The sequence below is a fragment of the Poromitra crassiceps genome (assembly GCF_964638095.1).
Source record: "Poromitra crassiceps genome assembly, chromosome: 27".
NCBI lineage: Eukaryota > Metazoa > Chordata > Actinopteri > Beryciformes > Melamphaidae > Poromitra > Poromitra crassiceps.
The window spans coordinates 3,231,285-3,246,438 of NC_139650.1; the positions used below are offsets into that span (position 1 = coordinate 3,231,285).

The 15,154-nt window shown below is 44.8% G+C and overlaps 2 protein-coding genes and 1 pseudogene across 4 annotated transcripts in view; 2 read left to right on the forward strand and 1 right to left on the reverse strand.

Moving 5' to 3' along the window:
* The window catches only part of kdm5ba (lysine demethylase 5Ba), a 30,896-nt gene extending 27,560 nt beyond the window's left edge, over positions 1–3,336 (forward strand). Inside the window, exons 25-27 of one of the 2 annotated variants that reach the window (XM_083661817.1) lie at positions 18–214; positions 1,099–1,347; positions 1,917–3,336. In XM_083661817.1, coding sequence (XP_083517943.1) covers positions 18–214; positions 1,099–1,347; positions 1,917–2,054 — 584 coding nt within the window. In that variant the 3' untranslated portion in view covers positions 2,055–3,336. Of the gene's footprint in view, positions 1–17; positions 215–1,074; positions 1,348–1,916 lie in introns of both variants that reach the window. The other variant, XM_083661816.1, reaches the window with a different exon arrangement.
* Positions 3,337–4,324: 988 nt separating this feature from the next.
* Positions 4,325–6,516, reverse strand: LOC310799232 (putative ATP-dependent RNA helicase DDX46 pseudogene; annotated as a pseudogene). The gene has a single exon. The product of its transcript is annotated as a putative ATP-dependent RNA helicase DDX46 pseudogene (transcript).
* Positions 6,517–7,835: 1,319 nt separating this feature from the next.
* ctsz (cathepsin Z) lies at positions 7,836–14,705 on the forward strand. The gene is made up of 6 exons (XM_083662023.1): positions 7,836–8,000; positions 9,048–9,211; positions 9,458–9,637; positions 9,762–9,912; positions 10,792–10,954; positions 12,974–14,705. The coding sequence occupies exons 1-6, from the start codon at positions 7,882–7,884 to the stop codon at positions 13,097–13,099; spliced, it is 903 nt and encodes a 300-aa protein (XP_083518149.1). The 5' UTR covers positions 7,836–7,881; the 3' UTR covers positions 13,100–14,705.
* Positions 14,706–15,154: the final 449 nt, after the last annotated feature.

Sequence of the window (15,154 nt, forward strand, 5' to 3'; positions counted from 1 at the left end):
CATCTTATTCGTCATAGGACTAGGTCCTGAGCTGGAGGAACTGATGGTGGAGGGGTTCCTGCTGCAGGTCACGCTGCCCGAGACAGAGCAGCTGTACAGGTCCTTGCTCCACAAACTGGCCCCCCCGCCCGCCAGCAGCGCCCCCTGTGGGCAAGGCACAGAACAGGACCACGAGCACCACCAGTCTCCGAGAGGGAGCCCCCAACACATCCAGGTAACGGTGTTTTCAGCAAATCTCACAGATCAGAATTTCCCATCTATACACTTAACATAATCATCGCCATATGTGTATCAGTATTGTTGTGTATTAAAATACTAGCATATACACTTACTTATACACTTTATATATACCTATAAAAACACTACAGTAGCATATATACTCACTTAAGGTCCACGAAGACAGGGAGAGAATAAAAAATAGCATAACTAAACAGATCCAAAGCCCAGAAAGTAACAGCATGCTATTTTGTGTGACCTCTTCGGTCTCTGTCTAGCCAACATGAACAAGAGGACCACACACAGAGACACACACCCATGCACGCACATACACACATAGTGGACCTCCAACAAAGAGAGATGCTGATTTCAGCTAAAAAGTGGCGGTATCAACCATATTAGGGAATATATTGGAGGTATCAACTGTATCATGGAATATATTGCAGTGTGCCCTTATTAAGTGTACTTCTTGACGACCAGTAACCAATCAGGGAAGGAATAGGAGAGCATAAAAAGGAGGTATGAGCTCTGCTTAGGTTAGATGTCATGTACCTTGTATTGAGAGAGAAGTCAATCTTTGTTTTATTTGCGCTATCCGAATAAAGTGCATCTTCGGATCTGAGACAGCTCCTCTGATCGACACTATTTCAAATTTTGTTTCATGGTTTCAAGTTACTGTTTCTGCTTTTCAAATTGACTTGTGAAGACTTTTAGAGGAATTGCATCAGGTGCCTCAGACCAGAGTGTGGTGGCACCCCGTGCCAAAACCCCACATGAACCGGCTCTGGAGGCTTCACCTTCAATTCACCACAGTTGAACTTATCCAGCTTGAAAATGTCCCGTTTGTGTTTTATTCAGAATGGAATTTCGTGTCTCAAAAAGGAAGCGGTGAACGGTCAGAGCAAACGGACCAAGCGACGCAAGGACAGCTCGGATTCTCAGCACAAGGACAAGGCCAAGAAGTCTCGTAAGAAGAAGCCCAAGAAGAGCAAGGCGAGCAAGGAGAAGAGTCCAGAAGCCAAGAGGACCTGCTCTCCCACCAACACACTGTCCGACCCCCTCCCATCAGACTCAGAAGAGGACTTCTCGCTGTGCGCTGCCCCCTGGTGCAGGGAGCCAGAGGGCGATGAGGTTCCTTTTATACCTTTCTACTGTATTGAATTGAAACTGCTTTCTCACGTTCTTAACTTTCTCAGCCAAGAAACTTTTCAGGGATTTTTTTTGTGTGTGTTGAGTATTGCTTTTTATCTGCTATACTAAAGAGGATAAAATGACAAGAGTAGTGCATTTTTTCAAGAGTAATGAAAACTCTTTATCACTATTATTTTTGTAAGTGATTTTTTTTTGTAATGAAAACTCTTGTCTATCACTCTTATTTTTGTAAGTGATTTATTTAGCCACTTTTGTCATGTTGATGAACATGCTACCTATCCGTTTTGATATTGATTTGATGGCTCAGTCACCAATAGTGTATTAGTTTAAATGAGTGTTTGTTGACAGATGCAGGGTCAAATTTCTCTGCAAAATCTAGCATGAAATAAACCACCGTCAAAGGAAAGCTGGTCAAATGACTGGTGATGGCCTAATACTTATTAACCTACAAGAATGACGGTGTGCTGTCTGATAATCCCACACGTTTGTGAAATGTAACGACACATTTCAGAAGTAACTGTCTTGTTCTCCTCTCATGTCCTCCTCAGGTAAACTGGGTCCAATGCGATGGCAACTGCAATCAGTGGTTCCACCAGATCTGTGTAGGAGTGTCTGCTGAGCAAGCAGAGGATGAGGACTATATCTGCATAAGCTGCACACAGCCAGACTATGACCGGGGAGAATGAAGACCAAAACAAAAATCAGCTTTGAAGGATTAGCCGTTTTGTTGCAAGCCGCAGCACTCGAGTAACCTGACTGATGGGGCCGGTATTGTTTTCACAACAAGACACGCGTGTGTCTTGTTGTGAAAACAGTACCGCCCCCATCTGGCGGGAGTCTAGGTTAGCACTCGAGTGCAGATATGAACTTTGTGCCCTGCGGCTCCCCCTTTACCTTCCGGCTTGCCCTTAGTGACTATGGTGCTATTTACTTTTTCCAGACTTACAAAAATACTTCTGTCACTGTTTCGTCATGGTGGCTGGATTTTCAGCCAATCAACTAATCTTTCCAAAACTTTCCAAGACTTGATGCAGACTGTACAAAAATGGCAAACGTTTCAAGAACCAACAGCGCAGGGATTTTTCAACCAAAAAAAGTCAATTTGACGTCACGTTTTAGAACTTCCTGTTTTTTACATGCATCTGAACAATGTGAAATTTTATCTTTCTCTTGTAGAGTTAATATTATTTATCTGAGCAATAACTCAACTCCATTAATGGAGTTGAGTTTTTCACCTGAGCTATATTTTGTGCTTAGAGGTTCTTTGATAGAATGCCTTCTTGAAGCAAAGATCGACCCTAAAAAATTCACTGAGTCCTGTGATATTACGCAGTTCAGTCAGTATTTGTGAACAGGAATAACTCTCCAGAATCAAAAGACCAGAGAACAGTGACAAGGAAATTGAGTGTTTGAGCTTTTTGATACAAATGTGATTTAAGTGCGAACGGGTAAGCACCTGATAATAGCCCACATCCCTTTAAAATGGCTGACTTTGAAGTCAGGTCTCCTGTCAGTGGAGAAGTCCTTCAGTTCTGTTCAAGAGAGTCTTGGATCCCTTGTTTTGTAGCTTTGGCTGAGGCTTGTTTGTGTTCATGAGGCAAGACTAAACTGTCCAACGTCACAGGAATGTACATTTTGTTTTAGGGTGGGTTTTCCCTTTAAGGTTTAGGATGAAAATATTGTGTGTTGGACTTAGAGTTAACACGGACTGTGTGATTTAACTGCCACGGGTATATGAACTTTTTCTGCTCCTTTGGGTAAATAATATAATTCATATGTTGCAGTTTGCATTATAAAATAAAAATGTTTGTTCCCATAAGTCCAGGTTCTCCTATCCTGTTTATAGTGAATACTGCAATTCAAATTCATCATTTGTGTCAGTGGCTTTAATAATCATTCCTGGTGATTTTATGGCTGCTTATTCGCAAGGTTTGTATCCTACTAGGAATCCGCTCGATTCCTAGGATGGAGACTCTGGAGATGATGTGCCACTTGTCCTCTTCTCCCTACTTATACCATCACTTATCTAGCTAGCCTCAGCCTCACTGCTCACAAATATGCTCAAATAATGCAATTAATATGAGATCAAAGTTCAGGCAGGTGTAAACAGTAGATGCCATTCTTGGGACACCAACAAACAGGATAAGTGGATTTTGCATCAAATCTTCCATTGGAGTGGCATTTTGGATGGATATGAAGAGAAAGTAATCGGAATGTAATCACCCAAAATAAACGATTTCTCAATGTTTTCTATCATTTGTAAAAACAACAGAACTGAAAGGTAAATCAAGAATGAATGTGGACTATTTTGCTGAAGTTGCAAAGTGAGACGAGGGAGCAGGCCTGTCAGTCCCGAATGTCTTATCTCAACAGCTGTGGCCGCTTTGGAGTGTCTGGAGAGGGGATGTGCCCCCTTAACAGTGGTTCACGAGAGAAGAGGATTCTTTGAACTTGCTGCTGAATGCTGATCACAACGTCGACTGTTTATTTATTTATACTGTATATATATATATATATATTCCCCCCCAGCAACACATTGTTTTATTGTGAGGAAAAGTTAAAACAATTTACATCACTGGGTTTCTTCATAAAGAAAGGTTTTAAATGATCTGTTACTTGTACAGATGACAGAACTGACGAAGAAATATTTAAACAGAATGAAACTCTTACATTTCAGAGACCCGCTGCAGATATACAAGACAGGGAGCTCAAAGTTTGAGCTAAGTTTGATTTCAGATGGTAAAAACAGACTTTTGTGAAAACTAGATACAATATTTTGTCTGGTTTTGTATAAAATTGCAAGCTCAAATGAAGCATAGAAGAAATGTATGGGGAAAGGGGAGGGGACAAAATACACTAAATGAAGGTAATTAAACATAAAAAAGAAAAAATATTCTGCACCGAATCCAGTGAAGCTGTAGAGATGAAAGATTTCTTGACGAGCCTTGTTCTTCCTCTACAGCACTTTGTAGCGGCACTTACTGGTCGGCTGGTAGGAATTTTGTAATCTGATTTTATCTTCCTTGATAAGCCTGGTAATCTCCGCTTTGGCTTTGTGCACGGCCAGTTCGTTTGCACTTTAAATCATCAGGTAGATCTTGCGTTCTCCCTCCTTGGGCTCTTTGCCTGGATCGAAGTAGGTTCCTCTGATGGTGATGGCGGCTTTAGAGTATTCACCGATCCTCTGCAGAGCCTCTTTGGACGTCACCTTGCACCTGGCCGTCTGAGGGATGTCATTGATCTCCAGCTCCTCTTCGTATCTCTTGACGGTCTCGGCCTGTTCGGCCGCCTGCTTCTCCACCGGCGTGTAGTTGAGCTTGGCGTTGATCTTCTCAGCCAGCTGCTCCACGATGGTCTTGGCCGACACCGAGGGAGCCATGATGGTCCCGCCGCGCAGGATGGCGTTGGTGGCCTGCTGAACCACGTCCTGAGCCTCGGCACCCAGGTTCTTCTGAGCGTTGATCCGGAGGGCCAGCCTCTTGGCCATCTCCAGTTTCTGGATGTTTCCAGCGGAGGGAGCCGCGAGGCTGGTCAACCCCCCAGCAGCGGCTGCCGCAGCGCCCGTGGCACCGCCGGCCACACCGGGAGCAGACAGGTCCTTCACCCTCTTCTTGGAGTTGAACATGCTCTCGATTTTCTTGTCAATATCCAAGGCTCCATCCTCATCATCGGAGTCCTGCAGTCCCAGAGCGACTTTCTGCAGCTTCTTCCTCTCGTTGGCCAGAGCGTGTTCCGTCTCGTCAAACTTAAAGCCTTTTCCTGAGAAGCCACTGCTGCTCTTGATGGTTTTACCCTCTGCTTTCTGCTGGTGTTTGAAGGAGGCCCAGAGCTGCTCCAGTTCGGGAGGGACAGGGGAGCCAGACAGCTCCAGGGCCTTGATGATGTCACCGGCATAGCGAACCTGGTCATGTGTGATGATGGTGTAGGCGAAGCCCTTGTTGCCGGCTCGTCCCGTGCGTCCGGCCCGGTGGACATAGTCTTCATAGTGGTTGGGACAGTTGTAGTTGATCACCAGGATCAGCTGCTTGACGTCAGGCCTCTGGCTGCCACTGACGTGGCCACCATCAGACGACAAGCTCCTTTCTTAAAGTCGTTGATGATGCTGTCTCTGCCATACTGGTCGATGCCTCCGTGCAGAGACATGCAGGGGTAGGAGGCCTTCATCAGGTCTTTGAGGTTCTTGCGGTATGGCTCGTACTGGATCTTCTGGTGGTCCACAGGCTCCAGGACCTTCCTCTGTTTAGTCTGGTATCCTGTCAGAGCCGTCTGCAGATCCACCTCCTCCTCCTCTGATGAGTACTCCATAGCATCCTGGTCGTTTTCCATCAGTTCACCCTTCTTCTTGTGAGTGTGCAGTCCTTTCTTGGTTCTTTTAATGACTGTTACCATTTTGGTTATCGTTGCTCCTTTCTTGTCGTTTCCTTTGGTGACTCCCGTGTTGAATTTCTTCACCTCCGCCTTCACCTCCTCCATGTAGGCGTCCAGAGGATCCACATCGTCGCCCTCTGCCTCATGCTGGACGGGAGGCTCCTTCTTCTCCTCCTCCTCCTTCCTCTCTCCCTCCGCCTCTTCCTCATCCTCTGCCTCCATCGGAGCCGGCCCTTCCTCGTCATTGTCGTCATCATCCTCCAAGCTCCACTTTTTGCCCTGCTTCATCTCCTCCAGCTCTCTCTTGATCTCTCCGATGTTCTCAATGGCTTTCTTCCTCTGCTCCTCCCTCCACTTCTCCACCCGCTCCTTCCTCTTCCTCATCTCCTCCTCCAGCTTGTTCTGGTCAAAATCTTGAGGATCCTCAACCTTCTCATCCTCCCTCTCTTCTTTAACCCTTTTCTTGTCAGATGAGGTATCAGGGCAGTCCTTCTTGCTCTTAGACTTTTCATCGGTTTTCCTGCTCTTGCCGGAGCTGTGGCCTCGGCTCCTGCTCCTCCTGGACCTCCTCCTTTCCCTGCTGCGGGACCTCCTGGGTCTCTTTCTGTCTCTGGATCGTGACATGCGACGATCCCGGCTCCGTGATCGCTCCCTCCTGTTTCGGTTCAGATTCCCGGCCCGGTCATCTTTCTTGGACCGCTTGTCCGGGGAGAGGCTCTTTGACCGACTGCTGGACCGGCCCCGGGATGTAGACCTATAATGTCTCGACTCCCGTCCCATTGTTATTGTGACTGCACACAGATAATAAAAAAAAAAAGTAAATTAGCAAAAAAACGAAACTTGTATGCTTGTTGTCATGAACCTGCTGCCACAACATCAGAGGGCGACAGGTCAAGTCCGACTGCTGTTTGTGACTTTGACTGCTGTTTATATCCACCAGCAGGGTAGGAATCGTGACGTCACTAATGACGCCACTTAAAGCACCGCGTGATTTCTATTCACACATAGGATAAGCAATAACCACGCCCTGTGGCGCCGGGATTGGCCAGGAGCATTGAAGTTTGGGACTAAAGCACCTGGGGTTTTTCATCTTTTTTAAAATAAAGATGTTTAAAAAACTATTGCTTGTTACATTTTCAGTGCTGTAGCCTACCTTTTCTCTGGGTAAGAATTGAGATTGAAATTAACGATATGATACATTATATTATATGAGCTATGAACGTGAACACAACACAACACCGTTTATATTATTGCATGTTTTTGTGGATTGTGTAGGCCTACATTGTGTAGATTACAATTATTATGCTATATTATTATTATTACTATGCTAAGGAAGGTAGGTGACCATAATTAATTTCAATGTCCGCTCTCGAAATCGCTGTCCGTTCTCAAGAGCTTTTCAGTTGGTTCATGAAATCGCTGGGCTGCGTGCCCTCCAGTGTTGCTCCTGGCCAATCCCGGTGTCGAAAAATGCTACCGCCGCATAAACCGATAGGGTCTGTCTATCGATTCGCGCTACCCTATCAAAAAATGCTACTTAATGGTTTTCTACCTTTGTAGGCTATATCAAATAAAGCCGTAAAGTAAGTGTTTTCTTCTCTTTCTTGTATAATGTTCAAAAAGTGTAATGAAATTTATGTCATGGGTAGTGTATTTTGATGGATCAAATACTCAACGTCGCATTTTATCAATTTTAAATCAATATTTCAGGGGTAGCATAATTTGATAGTCCAGTAACATCCTATCAAATAATGCTCCCGTCACTCCCGTCACCGTCACTTGTATATATATATATGTATATGTATTATGTATGTTGAAGATGTTACTCACCGTTAACAACAGCGTGGACTGAAGGGTTTCAAGAAATTATGGGCGTGGCGATGAAACTTGGAAAATCGGCTTTGCGCACGCGCAGAACCACAAAGTAGCAGTTCTCGACGGGTAGCAAAAATCGACAGAACACCGGCGCCACAGAGCGTGGTTATTGCTTATCCTATGTGGGGTTAGAAATCACGCGATGCAGAGGGTTTATGACTCCGAGTCACGTGGGGTCTGTACTGCACACGCATCCGGCGTAGAAGTACATAATCTGTTTCTCTCTCAGTAGCGTTAACGATATTTTGGAAACGCCGCCTCGGGTTCACGATGGCGCGGACACTTGTCGTGTTTTTGTCCCTGTTTTCTGGTGTTTTAGCCGGAGTGTTTTTTAACGGGAAGGAGCCCTGCTACGTTCGCATGCCGAGGAAAAATGACTTTGGATTGAAGTAAGTAGCGTTAACTGCGAACGTTATGCAGCTGAATGTATATACACTGTGTGTGTACGTACACACAGTTTACACATGCCTTATTTGGATGGGGGCTTCCAGCAGCAATGTTTAAGTGGGATATAAAGTTAACGTTACTTATCTATCAAGACGTAGGCCAGGGAGCTTTTGATTTATTTGTTCAGAAATGTGGGTTTTCTGTTGCAGTCAAATAACGTAGTTAGCTAAGTTGAATCTCAAAATTCCATGAAAAAAAACATGATTCATTCGTTTCTTTAAAACGATTGAAAGATTGTATTCTATCCCCAGTGAGTTTTTGCACTTTATTGCACTTTGTATTAAAACTTCCTTGTCACCAGATCTTACGAATCACGAGGCTGAGTGAATCACAGTTTGCGGAAGTAAACAAGCGATTTCCCCATAGTTCTACTGCATGAGCCCAAAGCTCCAGTCTGTAGTTTTAAAGAGAATGTAATCTGAGAAAGTACTATACCCTCAGACAAAGCTTGGGAAATGTGCCCCCCCCCCCAATCTCAACTCAACAATTGAGCCAAGATAGGCTGATATTGTTGTTTGACATACTTCAGTCTCTACACCATAGACTGTGTGTATACAGTCTACACACCAAATACATCAAACCGCTCTGAAGGCATTTCTTTGTTTCTGACTCTGGGAAAGTGAAAACTTTCCCAGAACTATTGTACCCAAAACTATTGTATCTCTGAACTATCTCTTTAACCAAAGCACACACATTTAGGCTATTCTATGTGATCTCCTTTTGATAACTAATGTAATAACTAGTGTAATATTTGTTCACTTCCATTCCCTGAGACAGCTGGGAGCCCCCTAGGGGGGGCCCGCCTCCCACTTTGAAAACCCCTCCATATGAACAAGTGTAAACAAGCCATTCAAGAAAGATGGCATCCATTTACAAACCATATTTAGCTTTTGCACGCTTTCTGCCCCTGTGTCTCTGTGTCAGTGCTTGTTGAAAGAGATGATGGGAGAGTTTTTCCAGGCGTTCACTCATACAGGTTCTCTTCACAGGACAGCCCTTCGCCCTCATGAGTATTTGAACATTTCTGATCTGCCCAAGTCCTGGGACTGGAGGAACATGAATGGCACCAACTATGTCAGCACGACCCGCAACCAGCACATCCCTCAGTACTGTGGGTCCTGCTGGGCGCACGGCAGCACCAGCGCCATGGCAGGTACAACTGAGTTTTCCTGTCGGGACATTTTAAGAGATCTAGCTAATCATTCTCGTCAGCACAGCGGGTCCTCTCACATGACAGTCACACTGTGTTTTAAAAAACGTCAGCGTAGTTTCACTTCCTCGTTAAGTGCATTTATGGCTCAAAAAAGGACTTTTATGCACAAAAATAGCTGATTCATGCACCGCCGCCCCCTCTCTCTCTGTTGCTTGTACCCAAGTGCTGTGCTTGCTCTCTTGCCAGATCGCATCAACATCAAGCGGAAAGGGGCGTGGCCATCTGCTTATCTCTCTGTCCAGAACGTGGTCGACTGCGGTGATGCTGGTAGTTGCGAGGGAGGCGACCACTCTGGGGTTTGGGAATATGCTAACACACATGGCATCCCAGATGAGACCTGCAACAACTATCAGGCTAAAGACCAAGGTAAGCGTCCTTTTAGCACAAAAACGAGTAGTTATAGCTAGTCACTCGTGCAATAAAATGAGTAGTTATAGTTACTAGTGCAATAAAAGTCAGTACTGTGAATGTTCTCTGTCCCTCGTGATAGAGTGCAAACCATTCAACCAATGTGGGACCTGCACCACTTTCGGGAAGTGCAATGTTGTGAAGAACTACACCTTGTGGAAAGTGGGGGATTACGGAGCCGTCAGCGGGAGGGAGAAGATGATGGCTGAACTCTATGCCGGAGGACCAATCAGGTACTTTGAAATGCCCTTAGGCCATGGCTGACCAATTTGGGGCCCATGGGCCCCCATTTGTTTTGGCCCACCATGGATTTGACCCCCCGCCCCCCCAAAAAACCTTGGCTAATATTACGGTCTATTGGAGGCTGTGCCGAGCTCTATAAAGCTAGTGTGATGTTATTATACCATTATGAAACTTATAAGACATAAGGATTTGATTGGTAACAACCCTGTCAAGCTAGCATGTCGGCCAGGGGGATAAATACATTTTGGCGAGGGGTAAAATTGGCATGGCCATTTTCAAAGAGTTCCCTTGACCTCTCACCTCAAGATATGTAAATGAGAATGGGTTCTATGGGGGGTAGGGCTAGGGTTATGCACCTTGAGTTGCATGCACTTTCTGTCAGAAAGGTGTCTTTCCCTTTGAAAATGTGAAAAGCTTTTTCCCCCCAATCAACTCTAAATCTAACTCTAATATTTTTTTTAAATAAAACTTCTAATAATGTTTTTATTATTTTGAAAATGTATTTTATAGTTAGAATGTAAATTGTCTATCAAATATAATACATTGTAATGTGAATGTAATTTCACATAACATCAACATTTATTTTTGGCCCACGGCCCTCCATCCAGATACATTTTTGGCCCTTCACAGGAAAGAATTTGGGCACCTCTGCCTTAGGCAGTCCATCCCCTGCTGAGAGGGCGACAGTAGAGAAGACTGGTGGGATTCCAGTTTTTAGGCCAGTAGGGGCCCATGCGGGTCCAGGGACAGGGGTCTTATCCACTATCACAAAACGTACCCACTACCAAACACTACACCAGCTGATTTCAATCACTGCCACTTCTCTATTAGAGATGAGGAACTAACAGAGTGATATGTATTTCCTCCAGCTGTGGGATCATGGCCACAGATAAGCTTGATGCGTACACCGGAGGCCTTTACTCTGAGTATATGGAGGACGCTTCCATCAACCACATCGTGTCGGTGGCAGGATGGGGAGTGGAAGACGGTGTTGAATACTGGATTGTGCGCAACTCCTGGGGAGAGCCATGGGTAAGTCCTTGTCAAAGGCAAGAGATTTTTTTTTTTTTTTAATAATTTTTTCTGATCTTCTCCCAAATTGTACGTGGCCAATTCCCCCTGCTGTCCCGGGCGTTGCTCCACTCCCTCTGCTGATCTGGGGAGAGCCGTAGACTTGCACATGCTTCCTCCGATACAGCCAGCTGCTTCCCTTCACCTGACAGCGAGGAGTTTCACTGGCAGGACGTAGCACGTGGGAGGATCATGCTACCGCCCCCAGTTCCCCTCCCTCCCAAACAGGCGCCCGACGGACCAGAGGAGGCGCTAGTGCGGCGACCAGGACACATACCCCCACCGGCTTCCCACCCGCAGACACGACCAATCGTGTCTGTAGAAACATCTGACCGAGCCGGAAATACCGCTGCCGGGAATTGAACGCGGGTCTCGAGCGGTGGTAGACGAGTGCTTTTACCTCAACAACACTACCCAGATCCCCACAATAGAAAATATTGATAGTGGCGAGAGTGGGGAAGGTTGTAAGATTTTCTGATTAAAAAAAAAACCCTGCCATTGTTTTTGTTGTAGAAAGATGGAGAAAAGGAAGTGTTTTGCAGTGCATTTCTCTTTCCAATGCACAACACAATAGAAGTCATTTTCATTGCATTGTTTGCAAAAATTACAAACTCAAACTAATATTGAAACCTACCTAGGCTTAGTTGTCACGCAGCCTGCTGTTAATCTGTTTGAGCTTTTACAATTCATTTGTGAAAAGAAAAAAAAATCTGTGTTCTTTCTTTGTGGTATGGACTTTTTTTTCTTTTTTTTTTAATATATTGAGCTGACCAGATCGTAAAAAAAAATTATAATCCACTGCATAAACATCTTTAACAAGCAGTGTGGAGAACTGTCTTTAAATTGGCAATAAGCAAGTTCCGATCCTGTAACAATCCTGAAATGACACAATGATACAAACGGCCACACGGGGACCAGCTTCTTTTGACACATCTTCCCTAAAGCATAGGTAGGTTTATTTTAGCTATTAGCCCTTATGCATGGGTTTCTTTTCTTTTTCACAGGCTCCCGTCGCCCAGTAGCTTTGCTGCGTGTTTACAATTGTGTTGCGGTTTCTGTCACCCTCTCTGCTTCTCAAACTTTCACATCAAGGACCCATAAAGTGACGCAATTGAGACCACTGACCTCCATTTGATAAGATTTTGTCCCTCTCATTTGGAACTACCTTTTCTCCAAACCCTAGAACTACTGTATTCCTCCGCAAAATGCGTGACCATTCCGTCTCTCCCTCCTCACCGATGCAATGCTCCTTTTGTTCTGCTTGTCTGTTGTCTAGTTAGCTGCTCTTAGTTTTAGTTAATACATAAGTTATTGTTTTAACTTTTATTTTGTTACTTCCTTGAGCTGGATTGTAACATAATGATGGGGGTCATACACCAAAGCAAAAGTTAAAACAATAATTTATTAACTAAAACTAAGGAGAAATAACTAGAAAACACAAACTACATTAAACAAACAGAACAAAAGGTTAATCGGGTGAGGAGGGAGAGATTGAAGGTCTTCTAAACCCAATGAGTGCACCGGGCCCAGGTGCACCCAATCAGCCTAATGACCAAAACACCAGGCTCCTCCTGCAAGACAGGGTGGGAGGGTTTATCAGACTGGTTTTGTTGTCCTACATGTTGTCATTATGTTACTTATGGTTGGGATTTGAGTGAAAATAAATTATTACCCTTTTTGCCGGGGACCCCCTGGAACCCCCTCAAGGACCCCTGACCCCACTTTGAGAACCACTGCTCTAGCGGTCAGAAAAAATTTAACTTCGTCGAAAAAGAATGCCGATTTATTTTGCACATGATCTCACACATATCCGAAAACTGTAAACAGTTTTTCAGCCATTGATTTAGTTTGACAGTTATTGAGTTGATTTGAGTTCAAGTTGATGAAATAAATCAGCAAATGAAACTCAAGCTACCAGCTCTTCATCTAAATTCAGTCATTTCTAATCCTGTTGAATGTGGACTGTTCTCCTCTCCTCAGGGCGAGAGAGGCTGGCTCAGGATCGTGACCAGTGCCTACAAGGGAGGCAGTGGAAGCCAATACAACCTGGCCCTGGAGGAGGACTGCATGTATGGAGACCCCATCGTATCCAAAGCCTACCTCTAGATACAGGAGCCACAGTTTGCCTCTCCCAAGACCCGAGGTGTTTCCACTGTGCCATGACATGTCTTCCTATCTCAGGCAGCCCTGTCAGGCTGCCCCACAATGTAAACCTTAAAAAAGGGAACACAATTATTATTTTTTTTAGATCTTTGCCATTACTGTTAAACATGTAATCAGGGGTTCTAAAATTCCAATGCCAAGGATCTCCCAGTGGATATGCTTTAGGCTACAGACACTTTTTCTCTGATTTCCCCCCCATTTTCTCCACAATTGTATTTGGCCAAATTTTTTCCCCTGCTGTCCCGGTCGCTGCTCCACCCTCTGCCGATCTGGGGAGAGCCGGAGACTAGCACCATGCTTCCTTCGACACATGCGCAGTTGCCAGCCGCTTCTTTTCACCTGACGGGGAGCTTCACCAGCAGGACGTAGCACGTGGGAGGATCACGCTCTTCACACTAGTTCCCTTCCGCCCCGACCGACCAGAGGAGGCGCTAGTGCCCACATGCAGACACCAGCCAATCGTGCCTGTATGGATGCCCGACCAAGCCAGAGGTAACACAGGGGCGCGAACCTGCGACCCTCGTGTTGGTAGGCACTAGGCAGGGAATCTACTGCTACACTACCTGGACGCCCACAGGCTACACTTATGTGAGGATGTTTTGGCTGTGGATTTGGTGCAGTTCTTTTTCTCATTTTAGCTCAGGTGGGTCTCTAGGCTGCAACAGTCTTCAAACTCTAGATGTTATGACAGTGAGGAGTGAGGCAGTATGACTGTTTTTAACGACCTACCTGATCAGCCATAATAGCTGTTTTTTTCTTCTTCCAATAGGGAATGGGGATCATTGTGTGTAAACTCTGGTTTTCTTTAAAAACCTGTATGTACTCCCTACACCAGGGGTCAGCAACCTAGGGCAAGGGTGCCACCTCTGGCACGCGAAGGGTTAACCAGTACGCACACAGTAGCAATAAGTGCACAATTGGGCTTTTTTGTAGAGATATTGAAATGCCAAATCACCTCTTTCACAGCCATTTACAGTTGCGTGGCCGGTTATTTACAATATTTACGGTAGTGACCAACTCTACTCTGATTGGTTAGCCTCCTTGCATTCCATACATTCCAAAGTAGCAGAGCAGATGAACATTTCGGCAAGACAGACAATGTCAGGTCCTCCAGCTAAACAACCTTGGGCACACTGACAAGCTAATTTGAAAATGGCACTTCATATCAAAAAGGTTGCCGACCCCTGCCCTACATGGAAAGATGGGAGACATTTATCCACAGTATTCAGTTGACATGATCAAAAGCTGAGATGCACAGCTTTTCACACCGCCGTAGGTTTTGAACATTTTAAATAATCAGTGTGTCTATACTGACACTGTGCTCAGCCAAAGACTAGGCAAGCCTAGCCAAGACCTGGACTGCTGCCGTTTTTGACAGTATTGTGTTAATGTATTGACAATGAACACGGGGGGGGGGGGGGGGAACTGATAATCAACTTCAATTATTGTATCAATAACAATGTGCCTTCTATGCATGATGTGCAATCAAGGATAGGTTGATGTACTTCACTCTGTGTCCACTATGAACAATCAACAAATTTCACAATAAAGTTCAAATCAATCTGAGTATTGTTTTACTATTAAAAAGTGCAAATGAACAGAACACAAGAATGTCAGTCAACAAATTAGATTTCTTCAGATCTGGGGCCATATTCACAAAACATTTGACCACTAAGATGACTTCCAAATAGCACTAAAACCTCCTGGTGAAGAGTTTCCTCTTCAAATCTATTCACAAAGCTACCGAGGCCAACTTTGACTAAGGAATGGGGAAAAATCTTAAGCTCATGAAACAGTAATTGGCTGACAGGGGATGGGTCTCTGTCAGTGAATTAATCTATTATACTATACTAGGATAGAAATACTAGGAGGCATCTTGTTGCCATATTCAAATAAAGACATATGAGAACCTATGATGGAATATAATGCTGGGCTTAATCCCAAGGCCTGCATCCTAATATGTGATGTATCATAAATCTCCTGCACCATCAGCACCTG